Raw genomic sequence first — 17,665 nt, forward strand, 5'->3', positions numbered from 1 at the left:
TCTCCTTCCAGTGATTTTAGTGCATATATATGATGTTTATGGTTCATCTTTTGATTATAGCTTCCCATTATTGGTTTGGTTAGGAATGCCTTTTCAGCTGCTTAACAAATATGATTGACAGCCTACAGGCATGTAGACTAAATGGCTTATTTGTTTTTTTCCCCCTCCCCTTGTCCTGTATTGTGTTTTATGGTGATGTGCTTATAGTCTTGACTGACAAAAAATTTCTTCCGTTGCATTTTTTCTTTTGCATTTTCTTGAAAAAAGTATTGCTGTTCAATGACACATATCTTGGTATTCATTGGAGTTCTTAAATCTTCTCTTGATTAATAATACTAACACAGTGTCACACTCTTGTCTGCTTAATGTGAACAGAATGATACCTATTTTTTTAACCTGGAGGGAATGATACACTAATATTTTTCTTGATTGCCTTGTTGACGGTGTAATTCACAAGTTAGAATGACTGAAAGGCCTCTTGAGAGCCCTCTTCTTGGTGAATCCGGAATATGAAATACACAGTAAAAGTTTGTAGCTCATGTTTTGTTTAGAGTGAACTTGATTTTTCACTCCAGTGGAGACTAAAAGGTGTCAGATCTGTGTTCTAGAAATGTCCTAATATTAATTGTGTAATCACTGTGACTTACTTAACTCCTTCTGTGCCAAGGTATTTATTTTTGAAAGAGCAAAGAGCATAATGTGTAATTTCATTCATTCAGCAAATATTTATTGAGCTCCTATAAGGTGCCACTTTTTTTCTTTTTACTGAGGAATATTCGCCCTGCGTTAACATCTGTGCCAAATCTTCCTCTATTTTGTATGTGGGTCGCTGCCACAGTATGGCTGCCCATGAGTGGTGTCGGTCTGCACCCAGGAACTGAACCCGGGCCGCCAAAGTGGAGCATGCCAAACTTAACCACCAGACCATAGGGCCAGCCCCAGGTGCCACTTTCTGTAGTACTACTAGTTATAAAAGGAAACATTATTGAGTACTTAATATTTGTTAGCACTTGATAAATACTACCCTGAGTGCTGGATGTGTATTAATGAGCAAAATAAACCTGGTGCTTTCCCTTATGGAACATTATACATGTATAAGATGGTAATACCATTATTTTTATTTGAATCATGTCAGAGATAAAATTTAGCATCAGTACTTGAAGATCAAATGATTTTGTTCTCTCTAAGTTCTAAGACTTTCTCACCTATCAAAGGTTTACATATCGGTTGGCCTGTCCATTCTGACCCTGCAAGATCAGAGTGACCTGTGTTTTGACTGAGGCCACATTCTAAAAGTTACTTCATAGTTGAATCTCAATTCCTTAAAATGTATTTAATTTTAAATGAGGCTGTGATAGAAGCACACAATATTTAAAAGCAAAGTAATGGATTAACTCCCTCCTTCCTAGACAGTCCAGCCAACTGTATGAATTTAGTTGGTCCTGCTGGTTTGGCTGTGTCTCAGATCAAGGCGGATATCTTTTAAAGAGATCCACCCCCAGCATTCCTGACATATGAATCTGCCACACATTTGTTAGAGGCTTAGGAGCTCTGAAAATGGCCTGTTTACTAGTATGTTCACTTGAGAGTAAATAGTTTAAACAATTTCAGAGTTAAGGAGAGGTGAGTACTGGTATTAAGCACAGTGTTCATGTGGCAAAATATTTTTAGATATAGTTTTTCAAAGAGATGATCAGAATGTTATTTTTCTTGTGTTTTAAATGCTTTTCGTTTTGCTTTCTCCGGCTTGCTAGCTTGTTTATATGTCATATTGTTAATTTTTAAACAATTTTTTATCTTCAGATATTGGCTTATTTCTAGCTATTCTGTTCTCAACACATTACAACCTTGCTCCTGTATAAAAGTTTAAGTATTAAATATTGATACAAACTTCCACCCCTTTGGGGAAGAAATTGAGAAGACCTAAACCAGTTTTATGAATAGTTTTCAGAGGTTCTTTAGGCTATCAAATTGAATCAATACTAACAGATTCCATGTATCATGACTGTCTGAATGCCTTTCCTTTGTCATATACAACTCTTTCTTCCCAACTGTTCTAACTTGCAGCATTCAAGTAGCTTTCCCAAACTAACGTTACTGGGATATAATATTCTAAAATATATTTAGCCCTTGGATATATATATTGATTAGTTTCTATAGTTAATGTACCTTTTTATTAATTTGTTTTTATTAGTTTAATCATATCTCTGATCAGATTGCCTGAGAGGGCAAGAAAGAATCTTTTATTCCTTTGGGACTTTTTATAACTCTAGTACAGTGCTCAGTTGAAAACATACTCCTGGTAAATTGTGATTGACCATCCTCGCTGCAGTCGTTGCAAAGTTAAGATTAAAGTTAACACACAGACTTCTCTAGTGGAATTTTTCTGTAAAACAAGATTTCCATTAAATTTGACCAAAAAGTAAAAAGCTTTAAGGTATGGGATCAGAAGTACAGTAGCTTGGTGTTTGTGTATTAAAATTCAGATATCCGAAAGGATGAAACCAGGGATAATCTTACAATGTTTGGACTTAGGTCAAGATGAAGAGGGATGGAATGATTTCATGACAGTTACTGATCACTCTATAACAGTTTTTCCCCTTGTGTTGGACTTCACTTTATTTCCACTTGTATACAATGCTGGACCACTCTTAGCCAGCCCTGGTGGTCTAGTAGTTAAGATTCAGTGCTCTCATCCCCATGGCCCAGGGTTCATTTCCCGGTCAGGGAACTATACCACCTGTCTGTCGGTTGTCATACTTTGGTGGCTGTGTGTTGCTGTGATGCTGAAAGCTATGCCGTTGGTGTTTAAAATACCAGTAGGGTCACCCATAGTGGACGGCTTTCAGTGGAGCTTCCAGACTAAGACAGACTAGGAAGAAGGACCTGGCTGCCCACTTCTGAAAAATTGGCCCTGAACAACCTATGAAAAGCATTGTCTGATATAGCGCCTGGAAGGTGAGAGGATGGCACAATAAAGACCAAGCAGGGTTCCGCTCTGCTGTACACAGACAGGGTCACTAGGAGTCAGAATCTCATGGCACTAACAACAAAAGGACCACTCTTGTGTAAGCAATTGACTTCTGTGCATAATTAATTTATGTTAACTACTGACAACAAAGTCTAGTATAAACCACGTGTTTCCACAGAGGCCCAGAGCTGATAATTATTTGGAATTCTATGGCTGGGTGGCTTTAAGAATACAGAGCAGGTTAAAACATTTAGAAATATTTTATTCTATCTTTTTTGTGTGTGTGTGAGGAAGATCGGCCCTGAGCTAACATCCATGCCAATCCTCCTCTTTTTGCTGAGGAAGACCAGCCCTGAGCTAACGTCTATTGCCAATCCTCCTCCTTTTTTTCCCCCTTTTTCTCCCCAAAGCCCCAGTAGATAGTTGTATGTCATAGTTGCACATCCTTCTAGTTGCTGTATGTGGGATGCGGCCTCAGCATGGCCGGATAAGCGGTGGGTTGGTGCACGCCCGGGGTCTGAACCTGGGCCACCGGTAGCGGAGCACACGCACTTAACCACTAAGCCGCGGGGCCGGCCCCTATATTTTTTATATTCTTTATTATAACAAAGGAAGTTATGCATTCTCCAACCGTAGCATTTTAGGATCTATTTCATAAAATTAAATAATGATAGAAATCAGTGTTAACATTGTGCTTAGGCAGTGCTTCTCCCTCTTTTTTTTTTTTTTTTTTTGCTGAGGAAGATTAGCCCTGAGCTAACATCTGTGCCAGTCTTCCTCCACTTTACGTGTGGTTTGCTGCCACAGCATGGCTGACAAGTGGTGTAGGTCCGTGCCCAGGATCTGGACCCTCAAACCCGGGCCACCGAAGCGGAGCGTACTGAACTTAACCACTAGGCCACAGGACCAGCCCCTTTCCTCAGTTTTTCTTTGTTTGCTGTCCATCTGAAGTATATATAACTTATAACTTATTTCTATTGAAAAAAATTATGTCCTGCTTAGATCTTAATAGATTTCTTTTTTTTAATTAATTAATTAATTAATTAATTTTCCCAAAGCCCCAGTAGATAGTCGTATGTCATAGTTGCACATCCTCCTAGTTGCTGCATGTGGGACGCGGCCTCAGCATGGCCGGAGAAGCCGTGCGTTGGTGCGCGCCCAGGATCCGAACCCGGGCCGCCAGCAGCGGAGCGCACGCACTTAACCGCTAAGCCACGGGGCCGGCCCTTAGTAGATTTCTTTTAGTATTACTTAGAGAATTCTGAAGGCATAGTTATGCAAATCTGTAAGGACTTAGATTTATGTAGTAATCTTTTTCTTACCGTGATTGAAATAAAACATTTTTAACTTCCCGTTTAGGTTCATCATGTTACACAAAATGGAGGCCTATATAAAAGACCATTTAATGAAGCTTTTGAAGAGACTCCAATGCTGGTTGCTGTGCTTACTTATGTGGGGTATGGTGTACTTACTCTCTTTGGATATCTTCGAGATTTCTTGAGGCACTGGAGAATTGAAAAGTGTCACCATGCAACAGAAAGAGAAGAACAACAGGTAATTGTTAGAAAGTCTTCCATTCTGTAAAGGGAAGCCTTTTATAGACGTCTTGGTATTTTCCCTTGTTGATTTCTTTAAACATTTGGGTATACTTTAAAGTTAAAATATTGCAGATATAGTTAAATTAAAACATTCCACAAAGAAAGCTAAAAGCAAAGTTAAAGGCATAGAGAAACAGAAGGATTTAACATATTTTAATTTAATCATCACGAGAATCTATTCCTATATTATGGATAGGAAAGCTAAAACTCACAAGTTAAGTAGTGTTTCCTAAGATGCCTAGTGTCAGAGCTGGTATATGGGCACAGGTTTTGAAATGCCAAAAGCCATGTTCTTTCTGTTCACGATACCATACTGTACCCCAAGACTGTTGTGTCTACAGTCTTCTGAGAAGATTGTGTTCTTTAGAGTTCAAATGGTGTGTTTTCTCATGGACACATTATACGTAAATGTCTGGTTCACCGATCACCTCCTCTCCCCAAGCAAACAAGCCTAAAACAGAATGTGGCTGAGCTACTCTGTTTACAGTAGAAAACAATATTGTTTTGGTAATGGTAAACAGAGGTGATAATGGTTGTCTCTGAGGAGGAGGACCTCATTCGCGTCTTCACTTTTCTCTGCATACTCCTTTGAGCCTCTTAAAGTTTTGTACAATATACATGTATTACCAGTCTTCAAAAATAAATAAAATTAGGGTGAAAACATGCCTGATTTTACTAAAAAAACTTGTTTGTTCTTGGCAGGTAAAGTATGGAGAGGTTGTCCTCCAGTCCAGGGAATACGCTAGATTGGAGAAGGGCTTAGGAAGTTGGGTCTTTTTGGTCTGTCATGCCTGTCACTTTTGTGGGGCGTTAGAGGAGAGAGGCAGATGTAGCAGCAAGGTCATCACTGAGAGAGGAGCCATTGAACACTGGGAATGGATGGCTGTCGTGTGGGGGGAAGGAGAAGAGGGCATCAAGAAACTCCAGGAAGGAAAGGACTGCGCCAGCTCCTAGGAAGCCAGAACCAATAAGTAAACGGATTGAGGATTCTGGTCCTGGGAGAACTCAGGTTGCAGGTATCCTCCCCTCTCATCTCAACGGTTCTGCGCCCTTCCCAGCCCCAGCACCACAAGTTGGCCGTCCTTCTCATTGCCCTGACATGCCTACAAGTTAGTTTCATTAAGAAGGTATTTTTTGAATACCTAATACAGGCAAAGCCCTGCATTCAGAACTCAGTCCAATAGGCTAGACTAATTTTCATCATTAAAAACTGGAACAAATTAAAAAATTTCTTTGATTCTCCTTGTTTTCTAGCCCTGTACATCCCACATAGACTTTCTGGCTAGAGTGCATCCACAATATGTTGATTTTTTTACATCATTCAGGTATGGCTTACGTACTGTAAGTTATAGCTCACTGTACAGTTACTGTGTTGTATGGTGTTGCAATTACATGTTTACAGGTCAATGTTTTCCTGCTAGACTGAGTTGATGGCAGTTGTGACTGATGAGAGCCAAATTATATTCACATATTCAAACTAGAAAATCTTTATCTACAAGGACCTCTCATAGTATTGACACACTGTAGAGACCTAATAATTGACACGAAGAGTTGGGGGTGGGGGGAGTGCTGATTTTGGTGTAGAGAGCATTCCTGGCTGAGGGGATAGTATAGGCAAAGGCATGTGTGGGAGAACCTGGAATGTGGATGTATGAGAAACTGTGTTTTGAATGTCAAACTAAGAAGTTTGGTAGGCAGTAAGAAGTCCTGGGCAGTTTCTGAGCAGGGGAGTGACCAGAGAGTTTGCACAGCTGGCATTCTGTCAAAGTGTGATGAATGAATGAATGAAACAATGAGGATGCGTCTGAATTACTCTCTGAATGTGTAATTATCTTTGGAACTGTTTCATATTTACAGAGGATAAATTGACTGTTTTAAGTATTGGGGCTGCCTGTATGTTCTTAACTATGTGTGAAAGAATTGGAACACATAGATTTTATTCCTACGTAGTTTCTAATTTTGTTGAGGAAACATAAATACTTCAAACTTAGGGGCGTTTACAAAGCACTATACAGGTGAGTGGTGCTTGAGTTGTATGCAGATGTAGAAAAGAAAAGTAAACTGAGTAGCATAGAGTTAATCAGGAAATAATTCTTGGAGGAAGTAATAGGAGGAAATATCTGGGACAGAGTGGGACATTTGCCTCTACAGTTTGTTTAGAGGAGGACTGTACTAATTTATTCAAATTTTCAGTAGAATTTTCACAGTGGATAACATCAGCAGTTAAAACAGCTGAATCCTGCCATTTTCTTAACAAAAATTCAGCTGTGAGAGGGAAAGGAAAGGAAGGATCATTCAGTCTTATGGTAGATCATGCTTGTTTTCTGATGCTAGATTAGATGTAGTGAGAGAGGCAAATTTTAAAGTGTAACACTGGAAAGAGTGGAGGGAAAGTGCTTGCTTGGAATCATAAAATGCAAATATAATGTCACTTCCTCATTTCACAACCACATCCTTATTTTCTTCCTCATTCTGTTACAAAAGAGAGCCCTTGTAACTATTTATGCTAGTTTTTCATGTGTTGCTTTGGGTAGAACTGAAAACACACGGTCCCACTAATAAAGATGAGTTAGCATGAGTTTGTTCTATTTTACATAAATTGCATAAAATTCTCGAAATTGTTTACTGCTTGCTCCTCTGTTATTAGTTGTATTTTGGATGAGAATGTTGTTTTTTTCCAGTCTGTGGTTTATTTGTTATGTGAGGTGAAGCTAGTAGTCCAGAAACGTGTGTGATAGATCTAGCAAAAGCTTGAATTAATAAAAATGTTCTAACATCCAGATAGGAAATACTTAGGAATCTAAGGAGTAAATTATGGTAGGTAGTTAACACACACTTACTAAACTTTAAACCAACATTTTACCTCTTCAGTTTGTTCATGATCAAATATTCAAAAATGGGAGGGGTAGGATACTGGGAAGGGACATTATATGTCCACATTCTGATATATTTAATTTTCAAGATAGAAAAGAAAGAAATCATTTGAAATCTATTAATAGATTCCTGGAAGGATTTTATTCTTGACCCCCTTCAAAAAGGAGCTTACTAAGAATATTCTGGTAATTGTCATTTTAGCAGTATCTTTGGAAACTATTAATGTAGTACAGTTGCTTGATGTTTTAAGCTGGGGGATTATCAATTGGTTTGTCTCTTTTAGTTCTATGGATTTAAAAAGAGGTCTACTTTCCATTGTTTTGTGGTATATGTGGGAACCTAGGACAGCAGTCATCTATTTTTTTAATAGCTTTATTGAGATATAATTTACATACCTTAAGAGTCACCCACTTAAAATGTACAATTGAGTGGTTTTTAGTATTATTTACAGAAGTGTGCAGCCAACACCATAATCTAATTTTATAATTGGATTTTCATCATCTGAAGAAAGAAACCCCATACCCATTAACAGTCACTCCTTCCTCCCCCTCCCCACTCTTGGCAACCACTGATCTAGTTTCTGACTCCAGACATTTCATATAAATGGGATCATATAACGTGTGATCTTATGTGTCTGGCTTCTTTCACTTGGCGTAATGTTTTTGAGGTTCATCCATGTTGTTGTATATTTCAGTAATTCATTCCTTTTTATTGCTGAATCATATTGCATTATATAGAGCAGTCTTCTGTTTTTATTTACTCTAGAGGTTTTTTTCTACTAGTAAGAAGTTGTATCCAAAATAAACCTTTTAAAGATTTTATTTATTCATTTTTTCCCCCCAAAGCCCCAGTAGATAGTTGTATGTCGTAGGTTCACATCCTTCTAGTTGCTGTACGTGGGACTCGGCCTCGGGTTGGACGGAGAAGTGGTGCCCTGGGGTGTGCCCGGGATCCGAACCCGGGCCGCCAGCATCAGAGCGCGCACACCCAACCGCTAAGCCACAGAGCCGGCCCCAAAATAAACCTTTTAAAAGAGTTTTGTAGCGCTTTACCACTTTATCCTTTTGCCTTAGTGACATTACTAGGCTTGCAACAGTTTCTCTGTCACCTGTTGGGCTTTTTTTGTTTAGAGCAACAGTGTAGCCTTTTTTAGCAAGACGTTTTTGTCTTTTGAATCTTTTAGGCTTCTGTTTCTTTATTCAGCTTTTCTTTGCATTCAGCAATTTTGAACTATTTTTTACTATTAACTGAGAATGTAAAAGTTTAAAGAACTGGTGCCCTGTCTGATATCCTAAGTCATTCCAAGTTTACATTGAGTACTGTTGGGGTGTTAAACTGGTAACCTGAGTTTAAAATGTTTATGAAAATGAAAAAATAAAGTTAAATGAAAATAGAATTCATGAATCCCTCAACAGTTCTTACATTCCAGTTTAAGAAACCATGTTGAGGTTTCCTTAGATTTTAAGTTGTATTTTGGTTTTATTTATGTTTCTCACTAAAGCATTTTGAAAATGCCATGGCAGCTTTGGTAGTAAGTACCTGAAAATGTAAAAAAGTGATCTACTCGACTTAAATCTGGCCATCCGGTAGAGCTTGTTAGAGATAGCACATGATGACTGGCTGGTCCTCTGCTGCTGTTGACTACACATTCAGTTTTGACTGCTAGGATTCTGGTGAGTCAACTGGACATCACTTTGTGCTCTGCTAGATCATTCCCAGTAGCATAAACGTGTTATTTCTCCCACCTTAAAAAACGCCTTCTCCTGGGCCGGCCCCGTGGCTTAGCGGTTAAGTGCACGCGCTCGGCTGTTGGCGGCCCGGGTTCAGAACCCCGGGCGTGCACCGACGCACCGCCTCTCCGGCCATGCTGAGGTCGCATCCCACATACAGCAACTAGAAGGATGTGCAGCTATGACATACAACTATCTACTGGGGCTTTGGGGGAAAAATAAATAAATAAATAAAATTATTAAAAAAAACAAACAAACACCTTCTCTTGATCCTACTTTCTCCTCCGTCTACTGCTTGATTCTTTCTTCCTTGTAGAGCAAACTTCCCTGACATAGCTGTGTCTGGTCTCTTGCTTCCTACTCTTTACTGAACCTACTCCAGTCAGGTTTTTGCCCCCACCACTTCAGCTAAAACAGTTCTTCTCAGGGTCACCCATGACACCTGTGTGGCAAAATCTAAGTCCTCTCTCTTTAACCTACCAGCAGCCTTTGACACAATTGATCTCTTCTCCTTCTAGAAGCATTTTCATCACTTGGTTTCCAGGATATTATAATTGCCTGGATATTCTCCTGCCTTTCTGGCTATATGCTCTCATTCTCTCTTGCTGAATCCTCTCCATCTGCCCACCTTCTAAATGTTGATATGGGTGTAGCATAGGCTTCATCCTTAGTCCTCTTCTCTTCCCTTCCCATCTGTACTCACTCCCTTGTCATCCATTGTCATGGCTGTCAGTACTTCTTTATGCTGATAACTTCCAAATTTATGTCTCTAACACTGACTTCCTCAGTGGACTCTACCCCTGTATATCCAGCTGCCCACTTGACTTCTCCACGTAGGCATGTCAAACTTTGCATGTCTACAACTGAGCTGACATTCCCTTCTAACTGTCTAGGTGTCTTCCCTATCTCCATGAATGACAATTCTCTACTGCCGGTTGCTTCGGCTAAAAATCTGGGGCGTTATCCTTGATTCTTCTTTCTGTCACACAGCATTTACGGCCCATCAGGATATCCAAATTCAGCCACTTCTTATCAACCTCCATTATCACCTGGACATCATCTCCTCCTGCTTAGCCCCTCACTCATCTGCTCCAGCCACACTGGCCTGTTTGCAGTTCCTTGCACACACCAAGTACATTTCTGCCTCACTGCCATTGCACTTGCTGCTCACCTGCCGGAAAACCTCTTCCTCCAGATAGTCTCATGGATAGTTCCCTTGATTCCTTTTCCTTCTTTATTCTACACCCTGGCCACTCTAGCTAAATTTTAGCATGACTCCGGCATTTTACATCCTCCCTCCTTGTTTGATTTTTGTTTCCATTAGTATTTTTCACTGTCTTACTTACTTTATATTTTATACATTTGTCTCATTTAGTATCTCTCTCTTCCCCAAAATATAAATTCCAGGAGGGCAGAGATTATTGTTATCTATTTGTTTACTGCTGTATACCCAGTGTCTGGAAGAGTGCTTGGCACATATTAGACATTAGTAAATGTCTAAATAGGAATAGTATTGTGAGTGGTGGTAATAATAATGAAAAGTTTTGAGTCTTTTGAATTGAAGTATTCACAGGGGTGTGTGTGTGCGCGCACGTGTGTGCGTGAATGCATATGTACATACAGACACACAGATGACTTGGTTTTAGATTTAAGGAAAACAACTGTCTCTAATCTTTAAATCTCATTTTATGCCTTTATGGAGAGGCATAGGAAGTGGCTTCCTGTTTATAACATTAAAAACAGGAAAGAACAAACAGTAGTATGACTTATATGAACTGTAGGGAAAACTCTTAACAGTGGTTCAAAGATTTTAAAGTCACCGGTGTAATAACCTTTCACAGGTTATTTCACCTAATTTTCTTCATGAAATAGAGGTAAAGACAACATTGTTGGTTTACAAAATAACTACTCCTTGCTGTATAATGCTTTTTAACCATAGGATGACTCCATTTTCAACACTTCTTCAGGCAGGAATTATTTGGGATTTTTGAATTCTCTTAGTTTAAGTTTTGAAACAATTTGTTGTGTTATAGCTGTTTATAGATATATTTTATGAGGTTATTTCCTTCTCAAGAAAAGACATTGCCAAAATAAAAATTCAAAACACTACAGACTTGTTTTTCACCAGCTGTCTTTGGTATGCAGGATTATGTTTATTATGGCCAAATGTCTTGAAATATTTCAGCAGTACTGTAGTAACCTGCAGACAGCATTGGTGTGTTTTTAAAGAAAAGCTTTCAGATGTATAGCCTTCAGTTTCAGTAGCTGAGAGTTCTGGAGCACCCTGATCTTTTCCAGATAGATAAGTGTCTTAGCCCATTCAGACAAAGTGGATTTTCTTGTGATCACTTTAGGCTCGGTAAATTGGGATACACGTTATTGAGTTAGGCAGCTGAACAAACTCTGTCACATAAAACTTTCAGATAAATTGTGTGTCATAGAAAAAAATGTATGGGGTTAAGAACGTAGACTTTGAATTAGAAGACCTGGATCAGTTCCTGGCTCTGCCTCTGGCTCATTCCCTAAGTGGAAAAGCCATTTTTCCTTTCTGAAAATGGGAGTAAATCTTCTGTAAGAGGGTGCAGGGATATTTAAGAGAAAATATGTGTAATGCAAGACATATCGTAAGTACTCAGTAAATGGTAACTCTTGTTGCTATTGTAATTATGCACCATCTTTATCATCATCGTTTAAGAGTATTTGGACATCTTTGTTGGGCCAGAATTGCTCTTAACAAACATGGAAAATTGTTATAAAGTCAACTTCTGAAAGTGGTAGCACCCAGCCTTTAAGATCCCCTATAAGCTTAAGGCCCTCGTAGGTACTAGAATAGGGAGTACCTGTTTATTTTAAACAATATAGGATATTTTCCAGAAGACTCAACCTCAAATAGGCTTAAACAATAAAGGATATTTATTGGCTAATTAATGACTACTTTTAGAAGGTCTTCGAGGATCCTTACGTAACATATCCATGAATTTGAGTTTTTCTCTGAGGCTAGTGAAGTCACTTAATAGGTGAGTACTTCAAGCCCAACAATCCAAGAGTAGTCTCCACTAGATATTGTTCTCTATGCTGCATCATGTATGTGCACTACTATATGGGGTTTGTGAAAGGTCTTCAAGAAACGTGTCCATGAAGAGTGCATCCTTAAGGCTGTTTGAACTTGATTCTATCATTGCTCCTCACCTACCAGTTCGGTATTCTCTCTGGGCAAGCATCCCTTTACAGTACTTGTTATATTGTATCATAACTTTATCTATGGGCCTCCCCACCACACTAAGAGATCCTGGGGAGTGTCGAGGTTGTGTCTTACTCATTTTTATCTCCACTGCCTAGCTTAGTGCCTGGAGAGTACTGCTCAGTAAATGTTTGTTCAGTGACCGAGCAAACAAGTGTTAGGTCGGTCTTGACTAGTCATTTCACAGTGACTAAACTGAGGAGGAAGAAGAGGGGGATGGGGATGTGGAGTAGGCTGGGGGGCAGGTGGAGGAGAGTAGGAGTAGTGGGAGTGTCTTGTTTGCAAAGAGGACTGTCTTGTTCTTTAATGTATCCCAAGTCTAGCAAAAGTGTTCAATAAAAGATATTTGAATGAATGAGTGAAAAGATAAGTCCTCTAGTTTAACCCTAGTCCTAGAATGTTTAAAGTGTATGAGATATTTTTGGAAACAGACGCTCTCATTGCCTAGAACTGGAACCCCAAATAGCGATCCCCTTCCATCCCTTTTCTTACTTCATTGCTAAGCTGCTGGGAGTTTGGTTAGCTGCCCTCAGATCTCTCTACCAAACCTTCTCACTGCAGTCAAACTGCTACCTTGCCCACGAGTGCCTCTCCTGCCTTTCTGTCCCACCTGCTTTTGGTCTCTCTCATCCCTCACTGTGACAACTTCTTCACTCTGTGCAAGTCTGTTCCCATCTCAAGGACTTAATTGATCTCTCGTTTTTTTGTTTTTTTTTTAAAGATTTTTTATTTATTTATTTTTTCCCCCAAAGCCCCAGCGGATAGTTGTATGTCATAGCTGCACATCCTTCTGGTTGCTATATGTGGGACACGGCCTCAGCATGGCCGGAGAAGCGGTGCATCGGTGCACGCCCGGGCCCGGGATCCGAACCCGGGCCGCCAGCAGCGGAGCGCGTGCACTCAACCGCTAAGCCACCGGGCCGGCCCTTGATCTCTCATTGTAATGCTAAGGAGAGGTAGAGTTCCCTGATCTTGGCAGTCTCTGTTTAGGAGGTTGTAACCCATCCCTTCCCTCCTAACCACAGACAGCTGTGTCACTGGTTACCCAAAGCTCTACCCCATTTAGCCTGCAGCCCTTTTTCTGTCTTGGAGTTGGTAACCGTTCTGGTAGATAGGACCAGACTCTCGTAAGTTTTTTCTGATGTTTATATAGTAAAAACAAAAAATACTGCTCTTTGTTAATAAAAATTTGCCTGTGATGGAGTATTTCTCTCAAATATTTGAGTTAATACCTTCAACATTAATGTGCACTGTTTAGAAAGGTTATAAAGAAATGAAATCAAGAAGAATTAGTACTGTTTACCCTATTTGATGTGAATTGAAAAGGATCGGAGACAACTTTTTTGTTTTTTCCTTTGGGAAATAAGTGCATGGTAATAGCCGAAGGAAAGTCCTTAATTAGAATTTAGATGTCTCTGTTCCAATTTTCATTCATCCAGGATTCTTGTTGGAAGAGGAGACTGTCAAAAGGGACATGCTGTTTAAGTAATACATTTCCAACTGTGATAGACACATTATCTCTGGCTATTTTCTCTTAAGGAAATGTAACTGTTAGAACCAATTGCTAGAGAGGTGGTATCAGGTCCTGCAATTTCCTAGAGTACTTTCTGACTCTGCTAGGCCTTATTTAAGGAGATTTTATGTTCTGAGACACTTATTTAGTAGGCACTTTAGAGTCCAGTGTCCTAGAAGTTTATTAATTTTAAAGTTTTATGTAGAGTCTTCGTTAGCAATGAAATTCTTTACAGAATAAGGCTTAAACCTTGAATGTTTCAATTAACTTTTTTTTTTTCTTTAAAGATTTTATTTATTTTTCGCCCCCAAAGCCCCAGTAGATAGTTGTATGTCATAGTTGCACATCCTTCCAGTTGCTGTATGTGGGACGTGGCCTCAGCATGGCCGGAGAAGCGGTGCATCGGTGCGCGCACGGGATCCGAACCGGGGCCGCCAGCAGCGGAGCACGCGCACTTAACCACTAAGCCACGGGGCCAACCCTCGATTAACTTATTTAACAGATTAATTTAGATTGGTACCAAGCCAAGATCTGAGGGCTGGCCGCTCAAGTGGTTTGCTGACTGTAGTAAAACTGTAGTACAGTTTTCTTTTTGTTTGGTTTTACCCTTTACCTTCAGGAGTTAAGTAGATCTCGTGTTCTGGTCATGTGTGTTCTGATCAGTGGTCATACTACATGGGACATAACATTATGCTTTCATTTTAGCTCCATTGTGACTTTTTTACAGACTTAAATTTTAATATAACTTAATTTCGGGGAGGAAAGAAAGGCTTTAAGTTCCCAGTCATGGGAATTCATTTTGAGAATCTTTTTTTTGTTTGTTTATTTTAATTTTTTAAATTCCCACCCAAGGAAAGAAACCTGAGGTAGGTGTCTTTCTATAAGCTACATGTTAATGGTTCTTGTTTATCATTTTTCTTTGGATTTGTTTCGTTTTGATCCTTGAAAATATAGAGAGGATAGAATCTTAATTTTGGGATTTTTTTTTCTTGTTTGAAACTGGAATCGTAGGGGTTTTTATGGCATTTCCCCCAAGATTTTACTGCAGGGCGAGCAGAAGAGCAGTCTCTATTAGTTTATTAGGAAAGAAAACCATTCACTGACAGAATTGTACAACTAAGTTTCATTTTTATGAGGCCTACTTTATTAAGTTAAATTCTTTGACTCTACATTCATGCTGGCAGGTGGTTATTTGCAACCATTTCATATAGGTCAACCATCAAAGCAAATTAACCTGATTGAGTTGTTTTAAAATAAACATAGAGAATTGATGCCTTTCCAAATGTTTTCTGTATCAGTTAATTCAATATAATTGACCTCTCATTCTCTTGTGCTCTTGCAACATGAAAAGGGAAGTTGTAAAAATTTTTAAAGTGACTCAGTTAAATTTATAGCATTCCACCATTTGTTGGCAGGACTTTGTGTCGTTGTATCAGGATTTCGAAAACTTCTATACAAGGAACCTCTACATGAGGATTAGAGACAACTGGAATCGACCAATCTGTAGCGTGCCTGGAGCCAGGGTGGACATCATGGAGAGACAGTCTCATGATTACAACTGGTCGTTCAAGTGAGTCTCGGTCAGGAAATTATATGTTGACAACAACAAAAGAATTTCTTTACGTCAGAAAATATTCCATTGCAAATTGAATATTGTGTCAAAACAACAATAAAAGCTGAGAATACAATACAAGATGACTAGTTTCCTTTCATATTGTTCATTGTTATTGAGATTTTTAAAATACATTTCTTTTATTACATTTGATACTGTGATGGAGTATAATTGAAAACAAAATTTGATTCATTAAAAAAAACAAGAAAAAACAAAAATGTTCTATCTATTATGCCACTTACTAGAATCAAGTGTGTGAATTTATTTCTGGATATTTTGATTTCTCACATGATTCGAGGATATATAGAGTATTTTTACTTAAATGCATTGAATAGTTTAGAAAACTTTTTATATTTATAAAATTTTATTTTATTGTTTAGATTGCCTAAGTATTACATGATTGCAGTCATTAAAAAAAAAAAAGACAAATAATATAGATAAACTGGAAGTCCCCTGTGACAGTTAACCACTGTCCCTCTGCAAATCCACCCCCCACAAATCCTCACTCCCCAGAGGTACCCATTGTTACCAGCTTGTGTATTATTCTTCCAAATGTTTTCTATGGGCTATGAATGTAGTGTATCTACTGGGGTTACACACAGGTAGTTTTTGATTTCAAAAAGTGGGATCATACTATAGAAATCTTTTTATTTTATTTATTCATTTATTTTTTTTGAGAAAGATTGGCCCTGAGCTAACGTCTGTTGTCAACCTTCCTCCTTTTTTCCTTTTTTCTCCCCAAAGCCCCAGTAGATAGTTGTATGTCATAGTTGTACATCCTTCTAATTGCTCTATGTTCAATGCTGCTTTGGCGTGGCTTGATGAGTGGTGTGTAGGTCCATGCCCAGCATCCAAACTGGCAAACCCCAGGCTTCTGAAGCGGAGCACACTAACTTAACTGCTCTGCCACCAGCCAGCCCCCTAGAAATCTTTTTACATCTTGTTTTTTTTTTACTTTCTGACATATCAGTAATATCATCCTTGTGTATGTTCACAGCAAGCTCATTATTTGTAGTGGCTGCTTAGTATTCTACAGTATAGATACATATAGTGTATAGCAAGTTGGGCCGCATCATCCTATGTTAAAATCTCAGAGTTAAAACAGCAGCAGTTTATTTCTTATCCACACTTCGTGTCCATCTTAAGTCGATGTGGCCTCTGAACCATGTTGTCCTCACTTGGGGGCCCAGGCTGACTGCGCTTCCACCATGTGGAGTGTCACTGGTTTGTGTGCCTGGGGAAGAGACATGGTAAATTGTGCAGTGACTCTTAAAGGATCCTTATGCATATATCCTTTCATATGCCTGGGGGAATTGCTGAGTCAGAGTCTGTATATCTGTTAATGGATAAGTAGTGCCAAACTGCCTTCCAGAAAAAAGTATTGACTGATATTCTTTTCTACAGTGTATGAGACTGTCCTGGCCAACACTGAATGTAGTCAGTTTTTAAATCATTTTAACTTGATTTCCCTAATTGGTAGTGAGTTTGACTTGCTTTTCATCTAAACCATATTCTCCCTACTTCCCATATATGGTGCTTCCTTTTGTATTACCACTACACTTACTATCACATGTAGGTATTTGACTTGCTCGTGAGTTTCATGAACTTTTATGCTATTGGAATACAGGTACACAGGGAATATAATTAAAGGTGTTATAAACATGGGTTCCTACAACTATCTTGGATTTGCACGGAATACTGGATCATGTCAAGAAGCAGCTGCCAAAGTCCTAGAGCAGTATGGAGTTGGAGTGTGCAGCACCCGGCAGGAAATTGGTAAGTGTGGGCTATGTTTGGTTAGCTGAGGATGAGAGAATAATACTGATAGAGAGCTAGAATATTAAGCATCCAAATACATACTTTGCCATGTAGGTTACATCAGGTAAAGAATGCTTTATGTTTCTGAAGTGATGGATGATTTTAATACTTTCAACACTTTTTGAGATATATTTATCTTTTCCATTATGTTATACATACAGAATAATTCTAGAAAAGTTCTGCAAGTATTTGTTTCATTTGTAACTTTAATGTTGACTTTACTGGGTTTTGCAAATGATAGTAGTTAAGCGTGCTGCTTACTTGTACTGAGTCTGTGGTGTGGGCATATGAGAGTTAATCTGTTGCCA

The 17,665-nt window shown here is 38.9% G+C and overlaps 1 protein-coding gene across 6 annotated transcripts in view; it reads left to right on the forward strand.

Annotated features, from left to right (window-relative positions):
- The window catches only part of SPTLC2 (serine palmitoyltransferase long chain base subunit 2), a 133,220-nt gene that overhangs the window by 42,377 nt on the left and 73,178 nt on the right, over positions 1-17,665 (forward strand). For all 6 annotated transcript variants that reach the window (XM_087448122.1, XM_087448123.1, XM_087448124.1 and 3 more), the window contains 3 exons: positions 4,331-4,525; positions 15,343-15,497; positions 17,167-17,315. In XM_087448122.1, coding sequence (XP_087304248.1) covers positions 4,331-4,525; positions 15,343-15,497; positions 17,167-17,315 — 499 coding nt within the window. The remainder of the gene's footprint in view (positions 1-4,330; positions 4,526-15,342; positions 15,498-17,166; positions 17,316-17,665) is intronic.

Source organism: Ceratotherium simum, chromosome 24 (assembly GCF_057802395.1).
Source record: "Ceratotherium simum simum isolate JZ-2026a chromosome 24, ASM5780239v1, whole genome shotgun sequence".
Taxonomy (NCBI): Eukaryota; Metazoa; Chordata; class Mammalia; order Perissodactyla; family Rhinocerotidae; genus Ceratotherium; species Ceratotherium simum.